Consider the following 27582-nt stretch of genomic DNA (forward strand, 5'->3'; position numbering starts at 1 on the left):
CAAAAATTCTCACAGTTGTTGGCTCAGTCCCTGGGGATGCTCTTTTACGATGCCTCACAAACACTCCCATCTGAGTCAACAGCACGGCATCAGGCTCTGCCGTGAGCTGTTTCTCAGGGACAGGCAGCTCTCTATGGTTAGCAAGAGACGCTGAAATGAAAGTTTTCTTGCGTAGCTTTCCTCTGCTGATTCACTCTTTCTGTTTTCATGTTCTTCACTTCCTTTCTGGCAGTTGCAATGCTTCTTCCCGCACCTCCTTTCATGTGCAAAATTTCTCTCTGTTCCCAGTCGCCCCATTTGTCCTCGACCTTTGCAGCAGGCCAGACCCGGGTTTGGATGGCGTTTGCTGCCCTTAAGGAGCTCAGAGAGTGTCCCTGACTCCCCACTGGGACCTTCTTCTGGCCACAGCTCCTCCCTTACCCAACAAGCCTTTGCTTCAGTGAGAATTTTGACTGAGGGCTCAGTAAAAACTGGAAAAAGGGTAGAGGAACTGACCCATTGCTAATTTAAGTCTGAATGTATTCTGCTTCTTCCAGCTCCTTTACTGTGGAGGATCATTGCTTCTCGGGAGCATTGGGATATCATAGGGAGGTCTTACAAACCAGAGTGCCTTGTAAATGAATAAGAGCATAACACAATTCTTACATGTTTGCATTTATAGATACGTAATTCTTAATGTGATATTAATAGAATGCTGACTGTAACGTGGCAGGGAGTTACTAATTTTTCAGTGGTATGTATAAGATATTGGCTTTGTTTACCTTGAAAATATAGCTTGTGAGTGAAATGTTAGCAGCGTTCCTTCTGATTTAAATGTTAAACAAGTGAAATTTTCCACAGCAAAAACTGCAGAGCTCATTCTGCTCTTTCATGTTGATGTAAGTCACTGCTGGAGATGACAGTGCAGTGAATGTTGTCAAGCTAAGAATGCTTTGAAAAAAACTAATAGGTCAAATTCTGCTATTGCATGACTAGGGCCACTGTGAAACCTTTTACAATTGCTGGCAGATAACAGCTGCAAGGGTTGGGTCAGAAATTAAGGTCAAGGGCAGAACTTGAAGTTAGTGAACTGTTGGGTGATTAAATGTTCCATGGTGTGATATATTTATTTGTTTTAAAATAGTAGGTGACCAAAGAGCTTATTTTTCAGTATTGTTTTTGTTGATGTTGCAGGAGAAACGCAGCACTTTAAAAATGCCTTTGCTGGGAATGATGCCAGTGTTATGGGATTACCACTTGCTTTCTATTCAGGAATGTATGCCTATTCAGGCTGGTAAGTTGTTGAAACCTCTAAGTATTTGTCCTGAAAACAAACACTAATACGCTTTAACAAAGACATTTATTTATATGAAGAAATGAGTATCACATTCTACCTCTTTTGCCAAACTACTTCATGTAGCAAGGGCAGATCTCACCACTGTTCCATATGCTCAGTAGTTATACTGCAAGCAGCTCTACAAAGGAAATTTTTTTCTTCTCCAGTGTACAATAGGTAAATATGCACTGAGCGCTAAAAAAAATCAGACTTTGGTTTCTGTTCTTAAGACGAGAAATAGAGGCAGCAAGAAAGGTGTGCTCTTAAATTTGCATTAGGTATTTTGATAAAAGGATAAAAAGGGATAATGAAGCTTTATTTTTTGTTGAACAGGTCAGTAATTACATGAAAAACTAATCTATGAACAGTTGTAAAGTTGTGTGGACCTCAGCTGTTGCTTTGTAAAAGTAGTATTTGAAGAATAAGAAGCAAACCACTGTAGCATCAGTATAGACCACAAAACAAGTTAAAAACCTAGATTTGTATGCCAAAACTAGATTCTTATGCCTCTTGCTCTGAGACAATTAGGCCTCACTTAAAAAGAAGAGCTACTGGCTTCCATAGAAGTCAAGTGCTATTGACTGTGAGCAGTGTGAGAATCTGCCTTCATGTGTCCTGCTCAGAACTTTCTTTCAAGTTCTTTTCCTCTCCCCCACCAAAGTACACAGAAGCCCGTCTGAAAGGTGCTGCCGCTCTTCAAATCTGCCATACGATTTATTCGTGCTTAGTGAGGGCCCCCCACCGCACAGTGCCAGCGTGCGTTTGCAGCAGCAGGGGAGGGGGATGACTACAATGCACCGAGTGGGCTTGTTTTGAGATAGCTTTGTCTGCAGGTCTTCCCTCTCCTTTCCATAGCCTCACAGACAGCCAAGTTCTTTACCTTGCACAAAAGGTGAAGGCTGAGAGATAAGGGGGTTTTTTATTTAATTCGGAGGCACAATGCGCCAAGCATTTGAGTTCTCTGCCTGTCTGTAACTCTCCGCTTGCAGGAGCATTTATAAACATGCACAAGTGAAGTACCGGACAGAACTTTTGTATTAAATGGTGGAGGGGGGGAACCCAAGAGAGTCCAAAGCCTTTATCTGTGATAGATATAGAAGAAAAGAGCCTGGCGTTTTGAAGCCTCAAAGAAGTTGAACTCATCATGCGGACAGTCTCTACCTCCTCCTTTCTCTCTTATATAACCACCTCTGTCCATCATAGCCATACATGTGATGGTTTCTCACTTTTAAAATATTAACCTAACTGTATGTTTTTGTATGAAGGCAGTTTTAAAAGCTCATTAATATCAATCACCAAGGCAGAGTTTGTGTACTGTAAAATGCCACATAAAAAATACTGTTATTCTGTTGCTTATTTCCCATCTTTCCATTTTCCAGCTATCGTTCCAAACTCTTACAACAAAAATAATCTCTGTTTTTCCTTTACACCTTCTGACTTTTATTTCAAGGTCCTTATTTGCCACTTATAAAAGAAATTAGCAGGAAAAGACCTGATTTGGCTAGTGGTTCTTCCCAGCTGCCTATTTGTCTTTGTCACCAGCTCAAATCGATTGCCTCAGAGCACAGGAGAGCAGACCATTAAGTGGAGTGTCAATACCCTTGCGCTATCAGTTTCATGGGGCTGTATCAATCCAATAAACTGAATGCAAAGGAGTGTTGCAAGTGTTGGTGTTGTGTCCCAGGACACAGGCAGAATTCTATGCATAGCCTAAGAGACTATTCGCTGTTAACGATACAGCTTTGAAGAGCAAACCAAAGGTAGTATCTCATATGTGTGGGTTCATCCTGCGAAGAGCAAGTGTAGGTTATTTAGTATAGAAAATGCTGGGTGAAAAAGGACAAGTAGCGAAAAGAACACAAGGAAGCATGTCTTTGCATCAAGAAAAGGACTGATGCAGGTCAAATTACTTCTGTCTAGAAGCAGGACTGAGGCCAGAAAGGAGTAGCTGAGTGTCTTACTCGTCAGAAGCCTTCTCTCCTTTGAACTATCCCAACCTCCCCTTTTGTTCTCTGTGCACTAGCAAGTTTAGAAACAAGGACTGAGGCAGTTGTATAAGATGGCAAATCTAGTTTTACAGAATTTCATGCTCGGTCACAAAATCACACGTTTTTAAAAACCGTGAGTCAGTGCTACCTTGTTCTGCTAACCCACATGTGCTCCAAGACTTGGGATGGAGAAAAGTTCCCAGACTTTCTGCCAGGTCAGGTACCGTTTGTTTATTCACTGTAGCACTGTTGGGTCAGATATCATTTGTCTTCCTGTATAAAAGTAGAAAGCCAGCATAAGCACTGCATTGACTGCTCTGTTTAATTAGCCAGGATGTGACTTTGTGCCCACATCTAAGCCAGGCACATCTGTGTGATCCAGTGATGCACAGACCCAGTGCTAATAAATGCAGAACAGAGGGTTCAGTGACCTTGAGGCTTAGTTTGCTTTGTATGCAGGACCGTGCCCGGTGAGTAGATCCTATGAATTCCCATACGTAGCTGGTTCTACTCTAGCAGCATGCAAGAGACAGGGTGCAGTCTGTACCAGAGGCTGTGCAAGAGCAGGCAGGATTAGCAGCCTGGGTCTGTGATTGCATACGACACACTAGTGTTCAAATCTGGATTTTAGGAGGGTTTATTTTGAGGCTTCTTTTATTTTTATTGTTAAGAAACCTTGCTGAGTACCCTGATGAGAATTTTTCACAATACAACCTGAAACCGTAAAAGGCTACAGCCACAACTGGAGTATGAGGCTTGAGGGTGCATGTGCATTTGGGTAAAGGGTTAGGGTAGACCATAATTTGCCTAGTGTGCCAGGGGGGAAAAAAAATAAAAAATCCATGCCAACATTACCTAGCTTTTGTCTTTTTTCTGCTTTGCTGTCTTTTATAAGAATTACCTTCCTGAGTGTGGGGATGAGGGAAGGTTAATTCTCATGTTCTCCTTAATCCAAATGTGGGTCTGCAAAGTATATTGTCATTAACAGCAGTGCTTAACCAAAAACATTTTCTTGATTCCTTGGGATAGAAATACCAAATCAAAATCTATCAACCCCTTATAATACATTTTATAACTCTTTTCTAGGTTTTACCTCAATTTTGTAACTGAAGAAGTGGAAAACCCTGAAAAGTATGTACTTAATTTTTTCTTAACTTTTGAAAAATGGTCTTAAAGTTTAAAATGCTATAAAAATACTGATCGTCAGAAATTCTGCATGCTGGCCAAGTTGCTTGCATTCCAGAAGATCTGGTATCTATTTGAATTGCAGCTGCTTGAAACTTTGCTATTTTTGGCCTGTCATGACCTTGTTATGTATTCTGATTTTATGTGCACAGAAAGCAGAAAACTAAGTAGATCTCCAGGGCTCTGATTCTCCCCCTCAGGATACAAGGAACCATCCGGTGGCTCCTTTCAGTGGAAGTTACTGGTATCCTGTCAGGGAAATCTAGCCCAAGAAACTTATCTGCTGCAATATTTGGCAGTTTTACTGTGTTTAAATATTAATCAAATACTTAGTTCTACTTGTTTTAGATGTCTCAGAGTTGCAGGATCTTGAATACACATAGCACAGCATTCGGTCCAATTAAGCTGAACAGAGGATATTGGTAGAAGTCTGTTTCAAACCAGAGACAAACACTCTTGCAGTGCCTGTCTGTAAAATATGGAAAGAAAAGCTGTCCTGTTAGGGAGAGTTTGATCTGGCAGATCTGTTTGGGTAGATATGTTTTGGTACATGCAGCCAGTAATGGAACAATATTAAACATTTCTAAAAATTAAAGAAAACATGCCTTGTCAAATCAAATTGAGTTCTTTGAGGAAATTAACAATTTACTTGATTAAAAATTAATGGGTAGATAACATTTTCTTAGGTTTTTAAAATAAGATACCTGGCTGGATACCAAATCACTTACTGTTTAAAAAGACCCCCAGCACTGTACACTCAGAGAATATGAACGTACATATCTAAGAGGTTTAGAGAAACAAACAAAAAAACCCCACAAACAAACCCCAAAGAGCCGTTGGTGGGGAGCATGCAGAAGGTTCTTAGTTAGTTTCGTCAAAGTCTGAACAAAGCCTCGTGCTGGTATTTCCTTCAGAGACCTGAAAATATTTTAAATAAATTGATGATGAAACATGAGGACAGCAGAAAGACTGGCAGACTTCCACTGTTTCAGTGCCTCTGAGGGGTCTTGGGTGTTAATGGGTCTTTAATGTGATCAGGGTACGTATACTGAGGAATGTACAACTGGAAGCTGAAACCAGGCAAATGCAGGTAGAAAATACAGCTTTAATACTTAACAAGGTGGTTAGCTAATCATTAACACAGATACCTATTTACTGTTGGGTTTTTCTTTGGTAGTCTTCAGTTCAGACAGAACACCTTTTTAGCAGCTGTGCTTTAGCAAAACACAAGCCATTTGGCTTGGTGGAGTGCAGTTGGCCAACATTTCCCAAGCCTGGGACACACAGGAACTCAGGCTAGATGATCCAATAGCAGATCTGCGTTTAACTACCAAAGATCTGTGTGTCTTATAAAGTCAGGAGGCAGACATTTAAAAAAAAAAAAAAAACACAAACCAAGACACTTCTTTTTTTCTTACTTTTGAAAAATCATATGGCAGACTGAGTTGAAAAGAAATGTGAAACTAAATGAAGGAGTGAAGTGATTCTGTTCCAAGACTTCTGCTGCTTCAGGAAATTATGGGGAGATGGGTTAGGAGCCAGTCTTGGTGATGTGATCAAAAACGTTTGCTAAAGGCAATATAATTTCTACATTATCATGTGGTTACCATCGATATCGTGTGGTATTTTTGAACATGCACATGCCTAACACCCTTTGGGACTTTTCATTTATGTGTTTCTGCAGTCCTCTTAACTGTATGGTGATTAACTGAAATGATTTGTAATTCTCATTACAGCTGTTTTGGTTTATATTGACTATATTTCCTCGTGATTTGAGTCAGAGGAGTGCTTATTTTTGAACATTTTGCCCTCTACTGTGTGGGACAGAAAAGCATAGTTCCTTTTTTTTTTTTTTTTTTCCTTCTCCGACCAAGTACCCATTGAAGCATGTTGTATCACAGTTAAGAAAAGCAGTGTGGGTTAGATTTTGGGGTTTTTTTCATTGCAGCTGGGATGTGAAAGGGGAAAACGTTGTTTTCTTCCATCTTGGGAGAGCTTCTTTGTTCTCCATGTAACCCTCGGAGAGCTGCTGAAGTTAATTGTTCTACTAGTGGGGATGCAGGACCAGGGGGCGAGTCATACAGCCTGGCTGGTTCAGCATGTTCTGGGATGGATCTACCAAAAACCAGCTCAATGTTACATGTGCAGTGTTCTTGCAAAGCTGTTAAAGCTTCCCTTCATCCCTCTTCTCCTTGAGGTTGTGATTTGAGAGGATGGGAAGGGAAGATGCCCAGTGTTTGCAGCAGGGTGCCTGGGATCACAGTCTCCACATGAATACATAGTAGAAGAGACTGGGATTTTAATCATGGCTAAATAAGTAGCAGGTGATGGCAGGGCAAGTGGATTGCTACCAGCTGTGTGGATGGAGGCCTCTGCACCACCTGTAAACGGGGATTCTGGACTCTGTTAGCCCAAACCAAGCAATTCAACACAACAGTTGGAATATTTTTTAGTCTAGTTGGCACCCATGAATGACTGTATTGGAAAGACCTCCTGCTGAACGGGGCCCTGCTCCACCACCATTCCCAAAGATACAGGGCAAGGGAATAGTGTGGACTAATCCCAGGGTCAACTGTCTCACCTTCCACCAAACTCAGGGCGGAAGTCAGGTGAGCACTACTATAGGCATTTCTTAGAACTCAACTGCTGCTTTTTTTAGAAGTATTTTTTTGTACCTAAAATGCTGTCTTTCCTTTCATCCTGTTGTATGCCTTATGTAGCTGATTTTAAAAGGGAAGAGGGAAGTACAGGCTTGAACCACCTAGAGTCTGTAACAGCTCCAGGTGTGCAATTTGTAATGTTTGTCAATGGTTAGGGATGCAAATTACTTACAGCGACAGAGGTGAGCACGGTGGTGATGCCGTCTCCGCTGCGCGTGCCAAGGCAAATGTTTGTCTGAGAATCAGTCACAGTTGCATATTTCCAGGTGTGCAGCAGCTTTTAAAGTAGCTGACAGCTGGTGCTGAGATGAATGATCAGCACCGTCCCCATGTTATCCAGCCTGCCGCAAAGGCACAGTGAAGTGTACTGAAAGCGTTGTGGGGAGGATAGCACAGTTACAACAGGGGGGATGCAGAACTGCTCCAGCAGAGAGAGGAGTTACAGCGGAGCTGCCAAGGGGCCACATTTGCTGAGACCTGGCCTTAAACCCCTTTTTATGTGGTGAGTGCTGGGCTCCCTCTCTGCTCTTGTGGTATTGTGGAGGGCGACAGAGAGGGATGAGTCAGGGCCCTAGAATACATCCTGAAATGCATGGGAAGGTGGAAACATCTACTTTTGGATATTAAATTGTTCCAGATAAGGATTGCTTTGTTTGCTGCAGCATGTCCGGCACCAGGAAAGCTTGCTGGAGTACAGCAAGTGCCATTGGAAATGTAGGAGAGAGGCAGGGGAAGGGGGGATGCTCGTGATCCTGCCCGGCTGAAAGCTGCCTTTGTGCTCCAGTGGAGCAGCTGTTTGTACAGGCAGAAAGGGCTCCTGGAGGCTGTGGGAGGCTGTGTAGGTGCAGCAGCCTGCCTAGGAGCAATAAATTGCAGATTTAGGTCTATAAGTAGGATAAATACTATGGGGATGAGGTGCTGAGATACCTAGGCAATGTGAAATCCTAGATGGAGACAGCTGACACAGAGACAGTGGAAATGAGCCAAGTGGATGGGAAGTGCCCTTAAATTATAGAAAGGAGAATGGAAAAAGGGGGAAAAAGATATCTGAAAGTGAATGCTATCACTTTTCGAACAGATTTTTGGAAGTACTGCTGAATTCTCACTTTTGAAATGTCACGGTCTCTTCTTTTGTATAAGAAAAAGGACATTATTATAACCCCAATTATCATAAGATGTAAAAGTAGCTGTTTCTGTCTCCTGCTAAACCCCCTTTTGATGTCTCATTTTTAAGCCTGGACTCATTTCTTTATTCCCCTTTGTTAAAGTGCTTCCCTCATACAGCCTTAGTAGGACCTGAAGCAACATGAAGTTGATGTTTGTTTTACAAGGAGCTGTGGTTGCAGTGTTCAGCTGCTTTAATGTATGATGCTTTTTAAAAGAGACTGAGAAAATTTTATTATCAAGAATATGTGGAACAACGTTGAAGTGTAATAACAAATTACTTTTACTTTTGAAAACTGTGCTTTGCGTATGTGGTCAATAGCGATTGCTGCTTGAAATGAAATATCTGAATAATCCTTGAAGCTGAGCTTCACCAAAATAACCTCATGCAGCCACGTCACGTGCAGCTTTGATCTTTTTGATTTTCTTACATTATAAGGATCAGCCCTACTCAGACTAAGGTCGTATTGTATTGTTTAAAAATAATAAGTGAATGAAGGAACAGCCAGGGCTCTGAGAGAGAATTTGTCACCTGAAAATTGACAGGAGCCGTGTTGCCTGGAGCAGTAAATTTAGAGGACTGGAAATCAAGCATGTTGAACTTTCAAACTCATTTCTTATACACAGTCTTTGAGCTCATCTGTATTCTTGAGCACCCACTCTGTACTCTCAAGAAACCGACCAAGTTTTTTCAATCAAGACCCTAAAAGCAGCTCATGCCTGAACAGCACTCCCCTCCTCCCTTCCCAGGCGGAGCAGAGTCCAGGATCAGTGCTTGGGTTTGTCAGGAACTTTGATGGACTCCAGATGAGAAAATAACACAGGAGTTGTTTTACATTACAGCAATGTCTTCAGAGCCTTGTCAAAGTCGGGGCCAGATTGTGTCAGATGCTGGCCAAAGAGAATCCTGCTTAAAAAAATTATGTTCCGTGTCCTCAGTGTGAGCAGATGATGAGCCTGAATGCTTCACATCATACAGGTTAGGCTCTTGTTGAATAGAAAGAAAGTATTATTTCACCTTAAGGGAAGGGAAACACAGAGTTTAATTCCTTGGTGACTCTAAGGTAGTCTGTGATCAAGTGGGCAGCTAGAGATGTTACAGAATCATGGAATGGTTGGGGTTGGGTGGCACCTCTGGAGGTCATTCTGTCCAACCCCTGCTAAAGCGGGGTCACCCAGAGCGGACTGCACTGAGCCGTGTCCAGGCGGGTTCTGAGTGTCTCCAGAGAAGGAGACCCCCCAGCCCCTCTGGGCAGCCTGCCCCAGTGCTCTGCCACCCTCACGGTGAAGAAGTTCTTCCTCACGTTCAGAGGGAGCTGCCTGTGCCTCAGCGTGTGCCCGTTGCCCCTCGCCCTGTCGCTGGGCACCGCTGAAAGAGCCTGGCCCCGTCCTCCTGCCGCTGGCCCTGAAGATGTCTGCAGCCATCGATCAGAGCCCTCTCAGCCCTCCCTTCCCCAGGCTGAGCAGCCGCGGGTGTCCCAGCCTGCCCTCCCCCGGGAGGTGCCCAGGCCCCTCACCCCCTGCGCAGCCCCCGCCGGGCCCTCCCCAGCAGCTCCCTGTCTCTGGAACTGGGGAGCCCAGCGCTGGGCACAGCACTCCCGGGGCGGCCTCCCCAGGGCAGAGCCGAGGGGCAGGATCCCCTCCCTGCGCCTGCTGGCTACAAATTGATTCACAGTCCTTCTCTAACTCGAAATCATATTATTTCTTCAACAGTGTAAGATGTTGTTAGTGTTGTTGAACTTCGGAAATATTTTTTCCTTCAGTGGTCTTCAATTTCAGTTGTATAAAATGATAGATAGGAGATTTTTAAAGGATGTGGATTCTGAAAATATTTTTCAGCAAAAACTTAGAATCCTCTGCAGTTGCAGTTAAGTAAAGCTACTATGTGGCATAATCCTTTCTTCCCCCTTTTTTTTTTCTCCTCCCCCCCCCATCCCATATCAGGCCATTTCATTTGCAAATATTCTGTGTCTGTTTGTAAAATAACTTTGGTCCAGCCCAGGCAATCTATCATTGTTTAAAAAGTTACACAGTGCAAAGAACATATTATTGAGATGTATAGTGTTTATAAGCCTGCTCTCAGATTGATAAATCATGTCTTGTGCTGTTGAAAAGCCAAGAAATGAATTGCTTTGCTGTGACCTTGGGGTCTGAGATTAGTCAGTTTGTCTATTAGATTTTTCCAGTGTTCTTCGCACTTCATTTATTCCTTCTTTTCTAAGGAACGGAGAAGCGGTAGATGTATAGCAAGTCACCAAGGTTTGATGTCGTCAGACATTTTGTAAAATCAGGATTTCAACATAGTTGATATAATCTGGTTTTATATTCAGTTTAAGTAATGTAAGTGCCATGTCCAATTAACGTGTACTACCCATTTGTATTAATTAAAGCTTAAAGTCACACTTTGCATCTATGAGTGAGAGAAATGTGGTATTAGAGGGTTTTTTTTCAGGGTGTCTAAGCATTATAGAAATGCAGATGGATGGGAGGGGAGCGGTGGCTGAGACACGTCTTCCAGCTCCCTGGTTGTTTGTAGCCATCTGATTTTTGGCACATCACGTTAGGATGCCCCCTCCCTCCAAAATCAATCAGAAACTTGAATTGCACTGTTCCTCACTACTAGTCGAGACCATGGCTAGTTATTCCTAGTACTCATAACAATGAAAAATATTTTTAATGTTAACTGGGAGGACACAAGCCTTTGATTTTTCTGCCTCTCTGCTTCTCTGTTAATTTTTGCTATTTTTAATTTGATGATGAGCTTTACTCTGAAGAGGAATGTTAATAAGATATCGATTATCTTAGGCATCAGAAAAGGAATAAAGTCAGAAGTTTATCCCCCCACAGCTACGCTGTCTGTCATTTCAAACACACTTCACCACTCCTTTTTATTCAGGAGAGACAGACTGAGTAGCTGAAGCACTGAACTGGGACTCAGGAGAACTGGCTCAGGCACAAAATTGCTGTGGAAATGGAGGGTGGGTTACTTCGTCTTGTCTCCTCTTTCCTTCCTTTCTCTCCTCCCCTTTCTAAATCCACTTTATGGAATGGGAGTTACCATCTCCTGGCTTCCTTTTTTTGAGCATTCATGTCCTTCCAAGATCAGGGATAAGTAATGGGCTATAGGGAAGCATTATGAGGAAGTTTTTTTGGATTTAAAAATCTGTGTGCCTACTCCTTGAACTGAAAGCTTTAGCAGATTTACTACACCCTGGGTGTGGCTTCTGTAGGTCCCAGTCCTGTAAAGTCTCATATAATATCAGTGGAACAAGGAGTGTGTGTAGGTCCCTACATGAGTAACTAACACCTGGGTGTGTTCCCCATGTGGATGCAATCTTATTTTTAAATAAAAATTGGATGAGCCTTTCCCACGAAGTAGCTGGGCATGCATACAGTTCCTTTAAACCTGACACTGGAAGCAGGTATCCTGCCTAGATACAAGCACAGTAGCTTCGGTACCTGGAGTTTGAAGTCTTCCTTGCATTATTCTGTTCCACTTGCTCATAAAAGATACATTTGACTCCAATTCATTTTCTTCGTGTCAGGCTAAACTGCCAAATACTCAGTGCAGAAGTTATAGGATTACATTGTGATATTTTATCTGAAGATAATCAGACAAATGCTGATCTTTCAAATATTTTGCAAAGCCCATTTGTTCATGTGAATTCATCAGATTACCTTAAAGGGAAAGCCAGGTCAGTTGAGTGAGCATTTGCCTTTTTTCTTTGATATATTATTTGTGTCTTGGGTTATTTTTCTGTTTGAATACTTATTCTCCATCATAGAATGAGGATGTTCTAATTATACACACACCCCCCGCTATTCTTGTGTCACTTCAATAATAAAAATCTTATTCTTCCTAAATTTTACTGTAGCTAACAGCATAACAGGCTACAGTTTAATTGCACCCTGTGAGAGGGATAAAATGATAGATTCACAGTCACGTCTTCAGAACTGTAAAATCCTTTAATGGGGAGCTGAAACTGCCAAATAAAGAAAGTAAATTAATTTACTAGGTCAAATATACCTAAAAATCAAACATGGGTTGTGCTATTAGTAAATTGCTTGAAAAAGCATCGTATCTGTGTGTGTTTGAGGGAGAAACAGATAATTACTAGCTCATAGAGGAGCTGCCTTACCAGCATGAGACTGTTCTTGTTAAAATGAACTTTCCTTCACTTTTGCTCTCTCACTAACCTTATTAACTACTTGCTGCTTATGCACCTCACATCGTCAACTCATTCATTATAGTTTTTTATAAATGACTGATAATTCATATCTGAAACAAAGTATTTCAGTCTTGGATGCATGTTTGTGGATGTGTTCAGATTTCTGAAATCTCAGTATAGGAACTAGTTTTTTGCACTTCACAAAAAAAAAAAAAAAATTAAAGGATGCTGCTTCTCTTGCTGCAAGCTGAAAATTCTCTTATGAGTGAGATCTAAATTTTTTGAATTGTTTTGCTTTTATTTATAATTTTTTTTTTCACTAAAACTCATTGTTTAGTAGATATTAATTGTCATATACTTTGGTACACAGGGATTTCCCAAATTGTGTTACTAGAAGACCATCTCAGCATCAGGCTGAGAATTTTTTGACAAAATATTACATGGGAGGCAATGCAGGCATTAATTGTGATGTGATATGCTTCGTAAATATAACTTGCTGGTAGGAAGGAGTAATTATTACTTAATTTTGCACCTGATCTCAGCTGATTTTTTGGTGGTAGTTTAAGGCAGCTTGGATTCAGAAACAGTTATGAAGCTGGGGGGGTAGAAGTATTGAAAATACTCTTTGATTAGCTATGATCTCAGCTTAGGCGTAGTAGTATTGCGGGCAGATTTTCTTGCAATGCGTCCTAATTCCTAACGGAGATACCACTAAATAAATAAGAAAGAAAAAGCTTTTGTAAAAAGCCACCAGACATCCTTCAGGATGTACTGCTTTTGCTGCTGTACTATCCTACATGTCAGTGAATGGAACTTTTAGAGTCACAAGTAAAAGAACCTTGAAGGAAAAGTCCATGCTGGAGCAGCAGATGCTGTGGCAGGTTCAGTTGAGTTCTGGCTCCAGCTTCTCCTTCTCTCTCCCCTCTCCATTCCAGCCCCCGTGAGATGTGCTGTAAATGCCCTAACCTTGACAATCTGTTGGTTCTGCTGAGGATGGATGCAATTAAGCGAGCCACATGTGAGACATGCAAATGTTTCAAGAGCTGCAGTTTGCTTGTGAGCCATACTTGGGGCCTGTCTGTAGTAGGATTTGGTGTGGGTCACTGAGTCCACAAAATATTTCGAACCAGCTGGAGTGAGCAAGGGAAACATTTTAAGTGTGTTAGCAGCTTCCGTTAAAACATGGCAAAGGTCAGGATGGAATTGAAATTGCTAACCCAAATTGACATCCAAGAAGTTGGGTTTCTTTTTCTTAAATTGCATTGAACTGGGGTTTTGCATTTGATAATGTGGATTAGCCCATGGTCTTGTAGCACAGACTTTTCTTTGGCCGTGCAATTTTTGAGAGTTCCAGCACACTAGTTACCATGTATAATATCTCATAATTAACCAAGGATGCGGATTTGGTCCTTTAGTTCTTATTTCCCCTGTTCTAGGCTGCTGAACACAAATCCCTCCTACCACACCTTAGTGCCCCTCGCCCCACAGGTGCGGTGGGGTCCTCCTCAGCACCAGTGCTGTGTCATGAGAGAGAGGAAGCAGAGAGTACAGCTGGAAAGCAAGGTGTGCTGTGCTGCCTTGGGTCTGGAGTGATCCAGATGTACGCAGAAAGACACTCTGCAAACCCAAATCCCCTGCCTTGTCTTTGACACATGCACTTTGTGTCTGAGCGGTGCTTTGAATTCAGCAGAGCAATATATGCAGGCAGCAGAGGAGCTGGGAAGATGACTCACTGCATGAATTCACCTGTCATCTGGAATAGAGATCACAGGGAGCAAAGGCTTCAGCAGCAGGAACAACTAAAAGGCTGCAGGTTTCAGGGGGCACTGTGCCTCTTCCTTACCTCTGCAGGCAGTCGGACGTAGCTGCTGTGTGTGCATACTGCTTTCCAGAGGCTGCATGTTATCCTTACGTATTTAGGTAAGGACCGACCTAATGGATACTATTACAGTCTATAATGCTCAGGAGTGTGTACGTCACACACATTCAACGTATGTTATTATTTCTTTTGCCTTTTCCCTTGTGCAGTTTCGTTTTTCTTTCCCCACTCTGTGTTTTTTTGGTGCTTATATCAGTGCCGAGTCCTGTGGTGCAATCCCACACCACCAGAGAGGGAGAGAGGTGATCCTCAGGTGCAGTTTTCAGGCACCAGTATCTTTGTCATTGGCAGTTGCTTTCTAAGCACCAATTTAGTATTTGAATCGGTTCAGCTGCTTTCCAGTCTTTCTATCTCCTACTTCCACTTCACTATCTTTCTATTTTAATGTAAAAAAAATATATATATACATGTATATATATATATGATGTCTTTTTAGAAATAGACTGCCATAGAGACCTACCTGTGAAAGGGTTTAAAATGGTATGCCAGTCAATATGTGTAAATTAGAAAAGACTGATGTAATCTATAGCACCTGTAAAGGTTTCAAAGATATAGCTTGATCATTAATTAGGTGACAATAAGGATGTCTCATAAAATCACATTGAAGAGACTAATAATTCACTATCAAATGAAGAAAGGCAAGGTCACTTGTATTATTACCTCTTCTAACATTTATATTCTTTGTATAAAATGCTCCTACTCATGCAAAAGTTGAGCTGAAGGCCATGGAAATATTCAGAACTAGGAAATGCAGATTTTATACCTAAGCTCTGAGGACATACTAAAAATAATAATTATAGTAATAAAAAAAGTAGTTGTCTATATTTGTTCTGTTTGATTGTTGTAGTATGGTTTGTTATTTCATACAGTCAAATTTAACCCATAGCACATGCCTGGCATTGTTTAAGGAAGAATAAGTAGAAAAATGGAAGAACAAAAATGAATGCTATAGGTGCAGGGTTAGATCAGTATCGCTGTGCTGGGTTTTAACTGTGGGTATGTGTATCAAAATTAATAGTGCCATCGGTATTCTTTTTCTCCTAATTGTCTGATACAAGACCTGATTTCATTTCCTTTTGTGTCTCAAGAATGTAATAAAGATACCACAGAGCTGTTAGTACAGGCAGTCAGCTACCTGAAAAATCAAAGATATTCAGCAAACATAGCTGGAGGATGGAAGGAAACAGAGAAGGGAAAAGATAAATTGCAACAGCAGAGGCCATATCGCGCTGATATATGCCAGGACACAGGGTTAGTAGTGGTCCTGTGCGTGCTGTTAGGAGGGAGGAGGTAAGGCGGGATGGGAGAGCAGGCTGCCTGCCTGATGGTCTCATGGCAGCAGCTACATGAAGGCAATACTTCAGAAGTCCCGGCTTTGGTATGTTTGTTTCTGTTTAGGTAGACTTGGTGGTTTTAAGATAAAGGGCCCAGCTAAAATGAAAATGAATTAAATCCTTCAGAATTCTGGAAGCAACTGAAACTTTCTGAAGATTGTTTGTAGTTCTGACAGTGCATCATTCGGGCAGGCTGCCACTGAGGGAGGGGTGTCTGCTGGGTGGGAGAGGGTCCCGTGGGCTGGTGAGTGGTGTGGGTGGACAGGCAGGTATGTGGGCTGCCGTGATGCACAGCCTTATGTTTTCTGATCCAAGAGTAGTGGAGAAAGGGGGTCTGGGCTAATCTCTTCTGCAGGGGATGAGGATGTTTCAACAGTTTGATTTTTACAACTGACCGCCTTTGTCAATTTAACTCAGGTGATGTAAGGTGTCCTAACCAGGTGTGGGTGAAGGTATTGCCCGAAGCGCACAGAGAAGAGGCAAATATCTACATGGAAGTGGGCGCTTAAAAGGCAAAACCTCAGCCAGGTTTCTCATCCTCTGCCAAGCCTGTGGCAGCTCTTTTGAGGAACCAAAGTTCAGGGAACTCAGCTGGAGCATCCTGCCTGCCCTCTCTCTCTGCAGCGGTGGCGGAGTCTCCCCAGCGCACCCAGAGTCCTGCAGGTTTGCAGGAGCTGGCTTGCTGTCGCAGAGTCTTGCAGCACCTCTGGCTCAGAGTGTCACAGAGCTTTGGTGGCTCTGGGGCATAAGGATGCGACAAGCCTCCATGCTGTCTTCAGCTCGGGGTGGTGGCCGCCGCGGCTGCTCGGTTTGGGCTGTGCAGCATTGCATGGCTATAGAGTGGGTCGCTCCTTTCCAGCCCTCGTGGCTCAGTTTGCTTGCTGATGGATAACCTGCTGAGCACAAGGTGTGTTTGCTTTCCTTTTCTCCCTGCCCCACCCCCCCCTTCTTTTTCTGTTTGTTTATGTGAATCATTGTTACTATGAATCATCCCAGCTAAGGAAGTAAAACAAATGTTTATTCATAATCTCTCCGGGGAGCTGGCAAAAGCCTAATCTGCTTTACCAGCAGGCTAATGTAATGTAACAACAAAACAATGTAACCTTCGAAGTTCCCACTGCCCTGTGTTTTCCTTCATTTTCCCCACCTGAAGTACATGTGAGCTGACTTCAAAGCCTATTTCTCTTGCACTAAGGCACATAGTGGTACCTGTACAGAAGGGTGACGGCATCCTCTTTATGGGAACCCTGAGCTGCTCAGCAGAATATTCATTGCAGGAATAAAAATCTCTTGCAAGACTGATGTACAGCTAAAGGTCCAGAGCTGTAAAACACACTGTATTTTACTGGGGAGATCATGGATCTCTCAGGACTAAGCTAGCTCTTCTCCTGGCCGCAGCAAAGGTCCCAGGCTGCCATTAGACATTTTCATTCTTTTTAGGTGGTACGTAAGCAGGTGGGCTGACTGAATTTCCTGGAAAACAGGTGAGACAGCAGTGCATTAGTGGTATGTAGAAAAGTGAGTAAACTCACTAAACTCACCAGATCAGTCATAACCAGATGAGGCGGGGGAAAAAAAAATAAAAATCCAACCCCCCCAAAACCCACCCAAACAGGAACCCAAACAAAAACCCCAACCAAACACAAGCCAAAAAAGCAAAACATATATATATATATATATATATATTCCAAGTAGGGATCAGATAAAGCTGTACCTGTACACTTACGTCAGCCACAGCACTGAGTCCATGCCAAACATACAGGGCCAAATCAGCAAACATTTTGTCTGCGTAAGAACTACTGGCTTGAGAAGCGGTTTTTCATTTAACTATGATGTATTGCACCCTTGGCATGCTAGCCCAGTGCCTGAACCCCCTGGCTGCACTGGCTGATAACCGCTGTTGGGCTGTGCCTTTGGGCTAACAGCTGGGTTAGGTGACAAAGCTGTGTCCGTGTGAGGTGGCTCGGAGCCTGCCTTTGGGTACAGGGCACAGCCACTGCAGCTCACCCACAGCCTCCGCAGCGAGCACCTCAGACCCTGCGCAGGTTATACTCTTGGTGAAAGAAAGCAAGTGTGGTTTATACAATTTTTTTGTGTTGATGCTGCTTTGCAGTGTAGGCAGACCTTTCTGGGTTTTCCTCTTCCCACTTTTAAACAGGAGCCTGGTTTGCTCTGATGCTAGTGCTTTTATTTCCTAATTTACCAACAGGCTGTGGGGGAGGTGATTCTGAGCACTCACCTTAACGTTTTAGCCCAAAATTTAAATCTGGGTTTCAAATAGCACTGAACTCCCACTGTAGAACCCTGCAGAAGCCATGAAATTCCTGATGAAATTGCATAGGTGTAGAGCAGTATTTGCTCATGAATGCCATCAGTGTCGGTGACATGCTCTATATCAAAAAAAGGGGTGTCACACCCATTTTTCCTGTTATTTGTAAAAGCAAGCCAACACCCGCTACCTGTGGGTAGCTATATATGACAGAGGCTGCCAGTTTAATTTGCAGTGTGATGTTCTGATCTGTACCATGGCGCATTTTTTCCTGGCTGCAGAAGAGGAGGGCCCTCTTTGTGCCTCTTTTTGGTTCCTTTTCTCTTTAATGCTGAGCCTCAAAAATTACAAAGTGCAGCGTGCTAAGCCACTGTGAGGTGATCGCGGTGTTATAGCAGAAGCAGCAGCAGTTTGCATACCATTATCAGTAACCTTAGAGCACCATTTCAACTTCTGCAGGCTAATGCGCCTGGCAACTAACTGACAGAGAAAGTGAGATAGCATTTTTTAATGGTATAAAATACAGAATGGGAGGATGAAACACAAATGAAAGAATGGACTACTAAATTTGCAAGGCTAGTATGTTCTTTATTGTGCTCATGTGCATCAGGTTGGAGTTTCATAACTGCACAAACAGTTATTAACACCTGCCATGTCATCAAGAGTACTTACCCTTTAGAACAGCACGGCCAAAATATCAGTAGTAATAGTATTATCATACACAAGAAGAGGAATATATTCCACTTGGTTCAGCTAGCAGAATAACTTACTCAAGTTTGGCACAGTCTTTTTGGATGAGACATTCAAATGGGGTTGTCTTATTTGATTGTTCAGCTTTGATAAGTAGTGAAATTGCTGGTCTGTATTTAAGATACATAATAGTCATATCAAAACAAGACAATTTGGCATTGTGCATTTGTCCTGTAGATTAACATATCTTTTTCTGTGTGATCGCAGCATTTCCATCAGAGGAGGCTGTAGGTTCTTCTCAGCCAAAGAGTGATCAGATTCCTGTTCCCCTGCACACCCCTTCCCCACCTGGTAGCTCTTCTATGTCTGTGCCGATGGGTGTACTGATGTTTTGGAAGCGAGTTGCTTACAGTGTAGCTTATACTTTGATATTTGGCTGTGAGTGTGTTGGAATTCTAAATACATAATGACAGTGATGTTTTATTTAAGGAAAGAAAATTCTTAACTAACAACCCATAAGGGTTTCCAATCATTTAAATTACAGTACAGCCTATATCCATGAACTGTAAACTAAGAGGATTTATATAAGATTACAGTGGCTCCAGAGGAGCTGTGAAGTGAATAATCTGCATTTTACAAGTTGCACTGCTGTGGTCTATTATGTCAATCCTCATTTGCTTGTAACACTTGTTGTTGAGGGAGTACTGTTGTTTGCATCTTCACCTTGTCATTATATTTTGGTCATTGCAGAAAAGTGGACTGAAGTATGATGGAATGAAATGTCCCTTACAAGAGTAGTTTTGGTATCATTATTTGAAAAGATCTAACAGCATGGAGAGACCTCCTCTATAGATCACGAGAAAGGATAGAGAACTGCAGTAGCACTCCAGTATGAGAAGAGGTTTAACTTCTGTGTGGAGTTACTTTAGAGAAAAGAAGAATTAGATTCATCCTACAGTAAAGGAATGACAGGCACTTCTATTTTGTCTTATCTGTTTATTACAGGGAAAAACAGCTGCTAAACAAAACCAGATAAAAGTAAAGATTCATCCACAAGAGCATAGAAGGCCATGAAATTCTTTTCCTTAGGCAAAACTTTATTAGAGGATGAGCTTCTTGTGAGTCTGAGAACAAAGTATTTTTATAGACGTGAAAAATCAAGGATTGCTTTAGGATTCTTGCTTGGTGCTTGTGAGGGCCATGAGGAGAGTAGCTGCAGGCTATCCCAGACACCAGCAGGTCCCAACCTGGGCACGGTGTTGGCTGTTGTCAGTCAGGATGCTGTTGTAGATGAACTGCCCTGGACAGTAATGAATTACATATCTTCTCTGCTCCTAAGCAATAATTTCCCCCAGAGTGGCCCAAATCTTGCCATCTACTTTGTGCTTCTTTTGGTTACTGAAACAAGCCTTGCAAGCACTTTTGCTAAACCAGCAGATAACTCTGTCCTGTTGCACAGAGCTGGTGTTTTCGCTAGGTTTATTTTCAGGTGCAGATGTCAGGGAGGCTGGTGGTGGACAGTGTGCTGTGGAGTGCCAGGATGTAGGGCTTTTTGATGGCATAAGTGCATGGGTTTTAATAGGTTGATTTTGAGTCAGAATAAGAGACAGTGCAGTAAGTTCTGTATAAACTTCCATGACCACTTTCATTTTAAGATTTTAGCATGGAAAGGTAGTGCTTCATTGGCAGAAGGTACACTGAACGGTGTGCAACTGCAAAGGTGAGTCAGCCTCAAAAAAAAGAAAAAAAGAAAAGGATATGTTCTTCTATGCATGTGATTGTCGTTGAAGTATTATGAAGTTTTAGTGAGAGAGGATTTCAGCTTACTGATTCTTCCTTTCTCAAAGCACTGAAGGTAATAAAATGAAAAAGTTGATATTCCCATTTGAACTCCACTCAAGTGCCTCCAGTTACTGCATGCTACAAAGGCATATTTCAGCTCACACTTGGAGTTTTCTGGATTCCTCTTCTGTGCCAGAACTTAGTAATTTCTTACAGGGTTATTTCAGTGTGCTATAAGGGCTGTCCCACATCTGTAGTCAGTCTGCTAGGCTGTCCTTAGAAAGAGCCTCATTTCCTCGCTTTCTGCAGAGAAAACTATTTATCTGCCAGACAGCCGCCTTCATGGCAGTGCAGTATTGTTAAGACATCTCCTTTTAATTTCATTTAAACCCTTTTATATCTTTTAAAATGCTAATTTTTCAAGGCACCCACAGTTACTATTTTTCTCATCTTGAATTCCTTCAGAAGAAAAGCCTTTCTTGGTAAATGATATTTTAGTTTCCATGGTGCTCCTTGTTACAAGTAGCTGCTCTTTTCATCACCGAATGGTGCAATTTTCATTCATGCTGAAATATCAATGGTAACATACAGCAGCAAATTGTTCCTTTATGATCCTTGGCATTGTAGAAACTCTCCAGCTCAAAATTAAATGTCAAGGAATTTAACAAGTATGAAAAACCTGACTCCTTTTATGCACACACACACACAGAGACACGTGGCTGCTCCCTCCATCCCCCTATGCACCTAAGAATTTGTCTTCCCTTGTTACCACAAGGAGTCATTAATATGCTACCAGCGATGCTTCTTAAAAAGTTCAGCTGCGGGGCCGAGGGGGCGGCGTTCCCTCCCGTACCCTCCGCTGGAGCTGAGCAAGGCATTTTGCATTCAGGCTGCTTGTTCCCAGGCTCTGAACTTGAGTGGCTCATTTTGGGAATGATAGCAGCCTCACCAGCCTGCTCCTTTGCATTACTCAAAGTGTCGCACTGCCATTTGCCATGCCATAAATCAGAAACATGTGTCCTCAGCACAGGCAATAGAAACACCTATGGATCAAGGCAGGGCTCTGCTTCCACCCCAGCCCTGCTGCTGCAAATCCTGGGGTACCGGCGGGGATGTGGGAAGGATGCTGTGACAGGCAGAGGGGGTTTTAGTGGGGTTCCTTTTGTAACTACCATCATCTCTTTGCCTGGCCATGATGTTATTGTTATGTGGTAGCTGCTGGCTTAGGTTTCTCAGCTGTGAGGCCCAGTCTGCTCCTTTCCTGCCTCAGATCCCCTTGTTTATACTGCTAAATATTCACCCCCCCTCCCCAACTATTGCCAGTGCTCTGCCAATGGCTGCCTTTGTGCTTCACGGGAAAGCGGCCATGCAGGATGGCAGCCCTGCTGGGTCATAACTCTGCAGGGAACTTCAGGAGACTCTGTCTTTCCTACAAAACAGTGATTCTGCCAGAGGAAAGTAGACCTTGTTCATAAATCAGGTGCTCAGGGAATTAGTAATTTAAAATTTCCAGGAGAACCTCCTGCAACAAATAAAGTTACTTTTAACACGCAGTTACATCACACCCTTCTTCTTCCATTTATTTGAAGTTTGGCAGTGAGGTGTGTGTCCCTATGGCGCAGTTAAGAGGAGGTTAGATCTGCGATCCTGTGCTGGATAAGGCAGCTTGGAGGAAGTGCTTTGAAGTGCGCCTCTGCCCCCACTCCTCTTCATTTCCATACATGAGCTTGGTGCAGGCAGGTGTTTTGTTTTTACAACCCCATGTCAGTTTTGCGGTTATGGCTTCCTTGCCTCTAAGCAAGCACTGTGATTTACTATTGCTTCTCACAATAATCTACGCTACTGGCAGTGCTGTAAGCACTTCCAGCAAATAGGCCTCAGAAGAAAATAAAATGCTGGAGCTTGTGAAAGAGCAGAGGTGCTTCCTTCATCTCCTGGTTGAGCTGGAGCTAGGCAATAAAAATAAAACCTGAGGTTTTGCATCTCTGGTGGAATAGGTCACAAATGTCTTAGAGTAGATGAAAGTTTCCCACAAATGAAATAAAGGAAGGATGTCAAAACGCTGATGTTAGGTAGAAGCATGGAAGTCATTAATCAAAACCTGGTGTGACAATACATTTGTATTTGAATCCTTTGAATTTAGACTAGACTGCTTTTTAAAAGGCAAGCTTTTGTGAAAGAGGGTGGCAGACACCTTTTTAATTACAGGTCCAGCCTAAACCACCTATATTGCAATGCCCTAGATAAATGAACATTTTCATCTGAGCCTCTTCACTGTTGTTTCAGGTTCTGAAATGCTTAATGCAGATTGTTTTCTAGAGATCCTGCTCAGCTGCTGCCCACATTTCCAGACACCTGACCGTTCCCTAGTTAACCCCCCAAACTCTCTGATAACAAGCAGACCTGAGCCCCCAGGGCAAGCCTAGCTCAGTGCAGGGGTGCCTGGGCCTGACCATTAACAATGGGAAAGAAAAGCCAGCTTAGGTCCTTGGGACATTTAAGTCCTCGGGAGTGGTGTGGCTCAGGGTCTTGTTACAGTGCAAAATAAAAACCAGGTTTGATTATTCATATATCTTTTGGAGATGGTCATAAGCTTTGTACAGGAAGTTTGCAGATGAGGTAAAGTGAAGATGTTGAATACTGGCACTTGATGGACATGTGGAAATGGTTTATCCAAGAGTTGACTGAGAAGTCACAGGGGATGATATATATTGTATGTTTCAAATCTGTGTTCCATTTTGTTTTTTAAAGAGATTTTTTTAAAAATTAAGCCCCTATGTTACTTGCATTTCATATTGTTTCAGCTCTGTGCTTGCTTTCTGGCTGCTAACAGTATTTAATGCGCTTGCTGTATGAGAAATGTGCATGACTAAGCAAAGACGGTGTGGCTAACAATGAGTGTTGTAACCTTGAACGTCTTTTGTGTCACCTTTCATATCTGCTCTGTTGGCTTAGTTCTCTTTGGGAGTGCCAGGGATGTTATCTACTCCATGCAAAAAGATTGAGGATCCTGCTTGAACATGAGAGGGCTCTCTAGCCAGCAGTCCAAGTTTCAGAGGAATCCCTTCTGCCTTTCAGAGAAAGCTGTTTCATAAAAGGCATTGGCTTGTTGAGTTAGGGCTCGGGCCATGCCATAAGTGAAAATGGCACTCTGGTGAAGGTTTGGCTTGCCAGCCTGAATCAGTGCATGATGTGGCTGCAGCCAGGTTTGAATCGCTATTAGAATAAAGCAAATGACCTTGTAAGCATAATAATTATCCTCAGTCTCTCAAGGGCTGTTAACGGATCTGCTTCTGTTTGGGACTTCAGCTGGGAGGGTTTGCCTAGAAGGAGAGAGTTTTGGACTAGAGCAAGTCAGGAAATCTGAGAAAAAGATATTTTCCACTTTAAGATTTTGATTCATTGAAGTTGAAACTTCTGATGGGAAACTTGACCATTTCAGTATGAAGTTTCTTAGGAAAAAAATATATCTTAGAACCAAGACAGAAATCTTGTCCATCTGGTGAAGACCTAAGAATGGCCAATGGCTTAAAAACCATAGTATTGTGTGTGCTCAGATACAGGAGACTGCAACGCTTTATTTGCTTGAAGTAGGCTCAGGACTTCAACTTGCGTTGAAATGGCTACTGGTTACTGCAGGGCAATGCTTTCCTTTTGCATTTCATCTCAGAGTGAAACCTCAACAGATCTCAAAATCAAGAAAAATCCTTTTCAAATCAGCTGTTTTTCTGAGTAGACCTTGAGGTGCTGACATTAGTGCCAAACCTATATAGTGGTTTGGAAATGTCTTGTGTATTACTGCCAAGGTGATATTCAAGCAGGCTGTTCCTCAGGTAGAAGCGGAAGCTGCTTCCAGGAAAATCTTTTGCGATATTCATCTTTTCTCTCAGAACTTTGAAGAAAATCAGTATCAAAAAGAAAAAAAAAAATAAATCTGAGGAAACCTGAATCAGGAAAATATTAACAATGTAATCAAAAAATGTAAAAAAAAAAAAAAAATCAGATGAGAGACAATTAGTGTAGCTTCTAAACATCTGAATGTTGATTAAAATTGAATTGAGTATCTGTGTTTTAACATTTACCCATCCCTAGCTGCTCTTCAAAACCAGGACTTCCCCCTTCTGCCCTATAGACAAAGCAATTATGATGGAGAACCACAACAGCTGACACAAAAAGCACAATTACCTTGGGCTTCCCAGAAAGAGTCAATGAGGAGTCTGCCATCCCAGAGAAATTCAGCATTAGCAGTACAGCTAGTCCACCCTGTGGCTGTACAGGGCTGAAATGCATTGCCAAGCTATACTGTATATGGCTTCAGAGAAATTTTTCTCCTTCTAGAGCCTGTAAAGAGCCCCGGAGCTAGACCATGGGGTTCAGTTAATCAGGATATCCACTGGGTGTTGGATGTGACCTTTGGTGTTGCAGAATCATAGATCTGATAATCTGCACTGGTACTGCTGTACCTCCTGCAAATATTTTTGAGAGGAAAAACACAGAGTAGACTGAATATGGGAGTGGGGGTGGGGGAGAAGAGAAAGAAAGCCAGAGAGAGAACCTGGGCATAAGAGGAACAACAACAGTAAATCAGCTGAGGAACCTTCCCAGAGTCTACAGCTCATATCCCAGTTTAATGATAACTTTTACAATGACAAACAGCAAACACTAAAGGCTGTGACCATTTGCAGGCTGTTCTTTCTGTGAAACAACAAGCACAGTCAAATATGCCCCACTGAGTCTGCTGAGTTCACAAGTACGAAAGACACTGTCGCCATGGCCTTTGCTGTTTAGAGGCCATGCCAAAATAATTTCCTTGCTTCTGTTTTAAAGCCAGGTTTTGCAATGTTCGGTCTGAGTTGGCTGTCCTGGAAAAAGCTGCTCCAGTGGGACACAGCCGGGAAACAAAACAAATCAGTTCATTAACTGGTAAGGTTAGGTGGGATGAACCATGCCTTTAGTGTGCTATGGAACTCCCTGCTACATTTAAATAAATAAATAAAACTAAAAAAAAAAAGAAAGGAGAGAGGAAAAGTCCGAATTCCTTCACACGGTTTCCAGGCAAGGATTTGCTTAGTTTTCATGTGCATGAACCTGTATATGCTGTATTTCTTTAGTTGAAAACTTACCACCACGGGCATTTCAAGATCCTTTTCAAAAGTTCGCTTGTGTGATGATAACATTCACCATTTGCAATCTGTTAAGCAATTTTCCAAATGAACTGTTTCCAGATTTTGGCACCCTTAAAAAATACCTAATCATCCATTGCACTGTCCATAGGGCCAAAGCTTGGCAGAAGAAGTCACAAGTGCAAAATTTATCCCAATAACCTGACATTGGAAAAAATAACCAAATACAATACAGAAAGCAGCAGGAGAGTTCTGGGAATTTAATATTCCCAGGACTTTGGGGCAAGACCTGATGACATATAGGCTTGGCTTACTAAGTGCTGTGTTCCGGAGCCTGACCTATATCTCTTGCTGTTCCCAGGTGAGCTGTGGCAGTCCCCAACCCTGAAGAGCAAAGCAGTATGTTTTGATATAAACTTGCTTATCTGTGATGTCTGTTTTTCATGCAGAAAGCAGCCTACAAGACAGCCCGTTGCACTGAAGGGATCAAATGGTTCTCGCCAAGTCAACGTGTGAAAAAATTACAGTATCACCCATCTGTTAGGAGAAGAGGATGCAAAATTTAAGAGCAGGCCACCCCCCAGGACAGAATAAAACACAGAATAAAAACAGAGAGGCAAAAGGGATGGGAACCATCACAGCACCTTTCAAATACACATATTTGTAAATACTTATATGTGTCTCAGCAATGACTGACTTTGGCAATGAGCTAGTATTGTCTCGTTTATTGTAGCAAAGTTTCTCCTCAGCAGATCACAGCTTCTCCCCCTTCAATCCTTCCCAATATGTTCCAGCTTTATATTCCAGACTGGAGCTGCTCTTTGTGGGCTTGCAGCTCAGACACTATTAAATTACGTGACTTCTTCTCATCTTCTTTTGATTGTGATTTTCCAGGGGAGAAATGAAAAAGAGGAAAGACTAGCTATGAAGCCATGCTGTCATTTACCCCACCGCATGCTCCATGGCTGTTACTGCTGCAGCGAGCATTAAAGGAATCCCTTCTCCATTTTGATGCATTGGTTCTGTACCTCTGACACGTGCAGAGAGACAGCAGGAAGATGCTGGCATAACAGGGCGAGGAATCGGGCGACAGCCTGCATTTAAAAACCTGCTTGCTTTGTATCACCTAGCAAGGGAAGAAAAGAGCTGCTGCTGTGCCTAATTACTTGCTTGCTTTCTGGTGTTTGACTTCACTGGTTTGGATTATAATTGGTTACAGTTCATAAAAGGGGTCTTCTGTGACCAGCTGACTTTAAAGGGTCACACTGCATTACAAGTGTGCTGGGAAGGGCAATAGAATTTATTAACTTCTCAAATGTTTTCAATACCCTTTCCAGCAGGCTTTCCTAAAAAGTGAATCAGCACACTCTCTTGGCTAAAACTTGAGAGACCTAGAAAGGTACCAATTGCACAGAGTAACTCTGTTCTCCGGAATGTCCCCCGCCAGCTGTGGGGCAGCTGTGAATTTGCATTATATCAGAAATGTCTTACTGCTGTGCTAGCACCCTGTGTTGCGTTTGATTTGTGGGATGCAGAAGGGAAAAGGTGATATCTGCATCGACAGAGGCAATTTAATGGAGAACAGAGCTCAGGTGTGATTTTTCCTGATTTGGAGAGAAGATTTGGAAGTCTAGGAGAATATCTAAATTACAAGAAAATTGGTACAGTGATCCTCCAAGGAAAGGAGGTGATCTTTATTGGTAATGGTATTACGGCTTTTATTCCAGTGCAATGACTGTAGTTCGTAGCAGAGAGTCTGATAATGGGTTCCTGTTGCAAATCAGGAGCTGCCTCTTAAATTGGATGGATAGAAAAGACGCGATTAAAGCTCTCACTTAGGGTTTTACATATGGTTCGTACCTGTCTGTCTGTGCTTTCAGGTGATTCCAGGACTGAGTGTAAATCTGAACCGAGGTGTCAGTGAGAAATGAACCATACTGTATTACTCATCCCTGAAATCTTGAAACCGGCCTTTCATTTTTGTCTAAATCTGTCACTGAATGCAGCAGCTAATAAGCAGCCCT

General features: G+C 42.4%; 1 protein-coding gene across 2 annotated transcripts in view; it reads left to right on the forward strand.

Annotated features, from left to right (window-relative positions):
• SLC7A11 (solute carrier family 7 member 11) overlaps positions 1–27582 on the forward strand; it is a 113777-nt gene that overhangs the window by 69273 nt on the left and 16922 nt on the right. For both annotated transcript variants that reach the window (XM_056322276.1, XM_056322266.1), the window contains 2 exons: positions 1174–1273; positions 4390–4434. In XM_056322276.1, coding sequence (XP_056178251.1) covers positions 1174–1273; positions 4390–4434 — 145 coding nt within the window. The remainder of the gene's footprint in view (positions 1–1173; positions 1274–4389; positions 4435–27582) is intronic.

The sequence above is a fragment of the Falco biarmicus genome, chromosome 1 (assembly GCF_023638135.1).
Source record: "Falco biarmicus isolate bFalBia1 chromosome 1, bFalBia1.pri, whole genome shotgun sequence".
Lineage (NCBI taxonomy): Eukaryota > Metazoa > Chordata > Aves > Falconiformes > Falconidae > Falco > Falco biarmicus.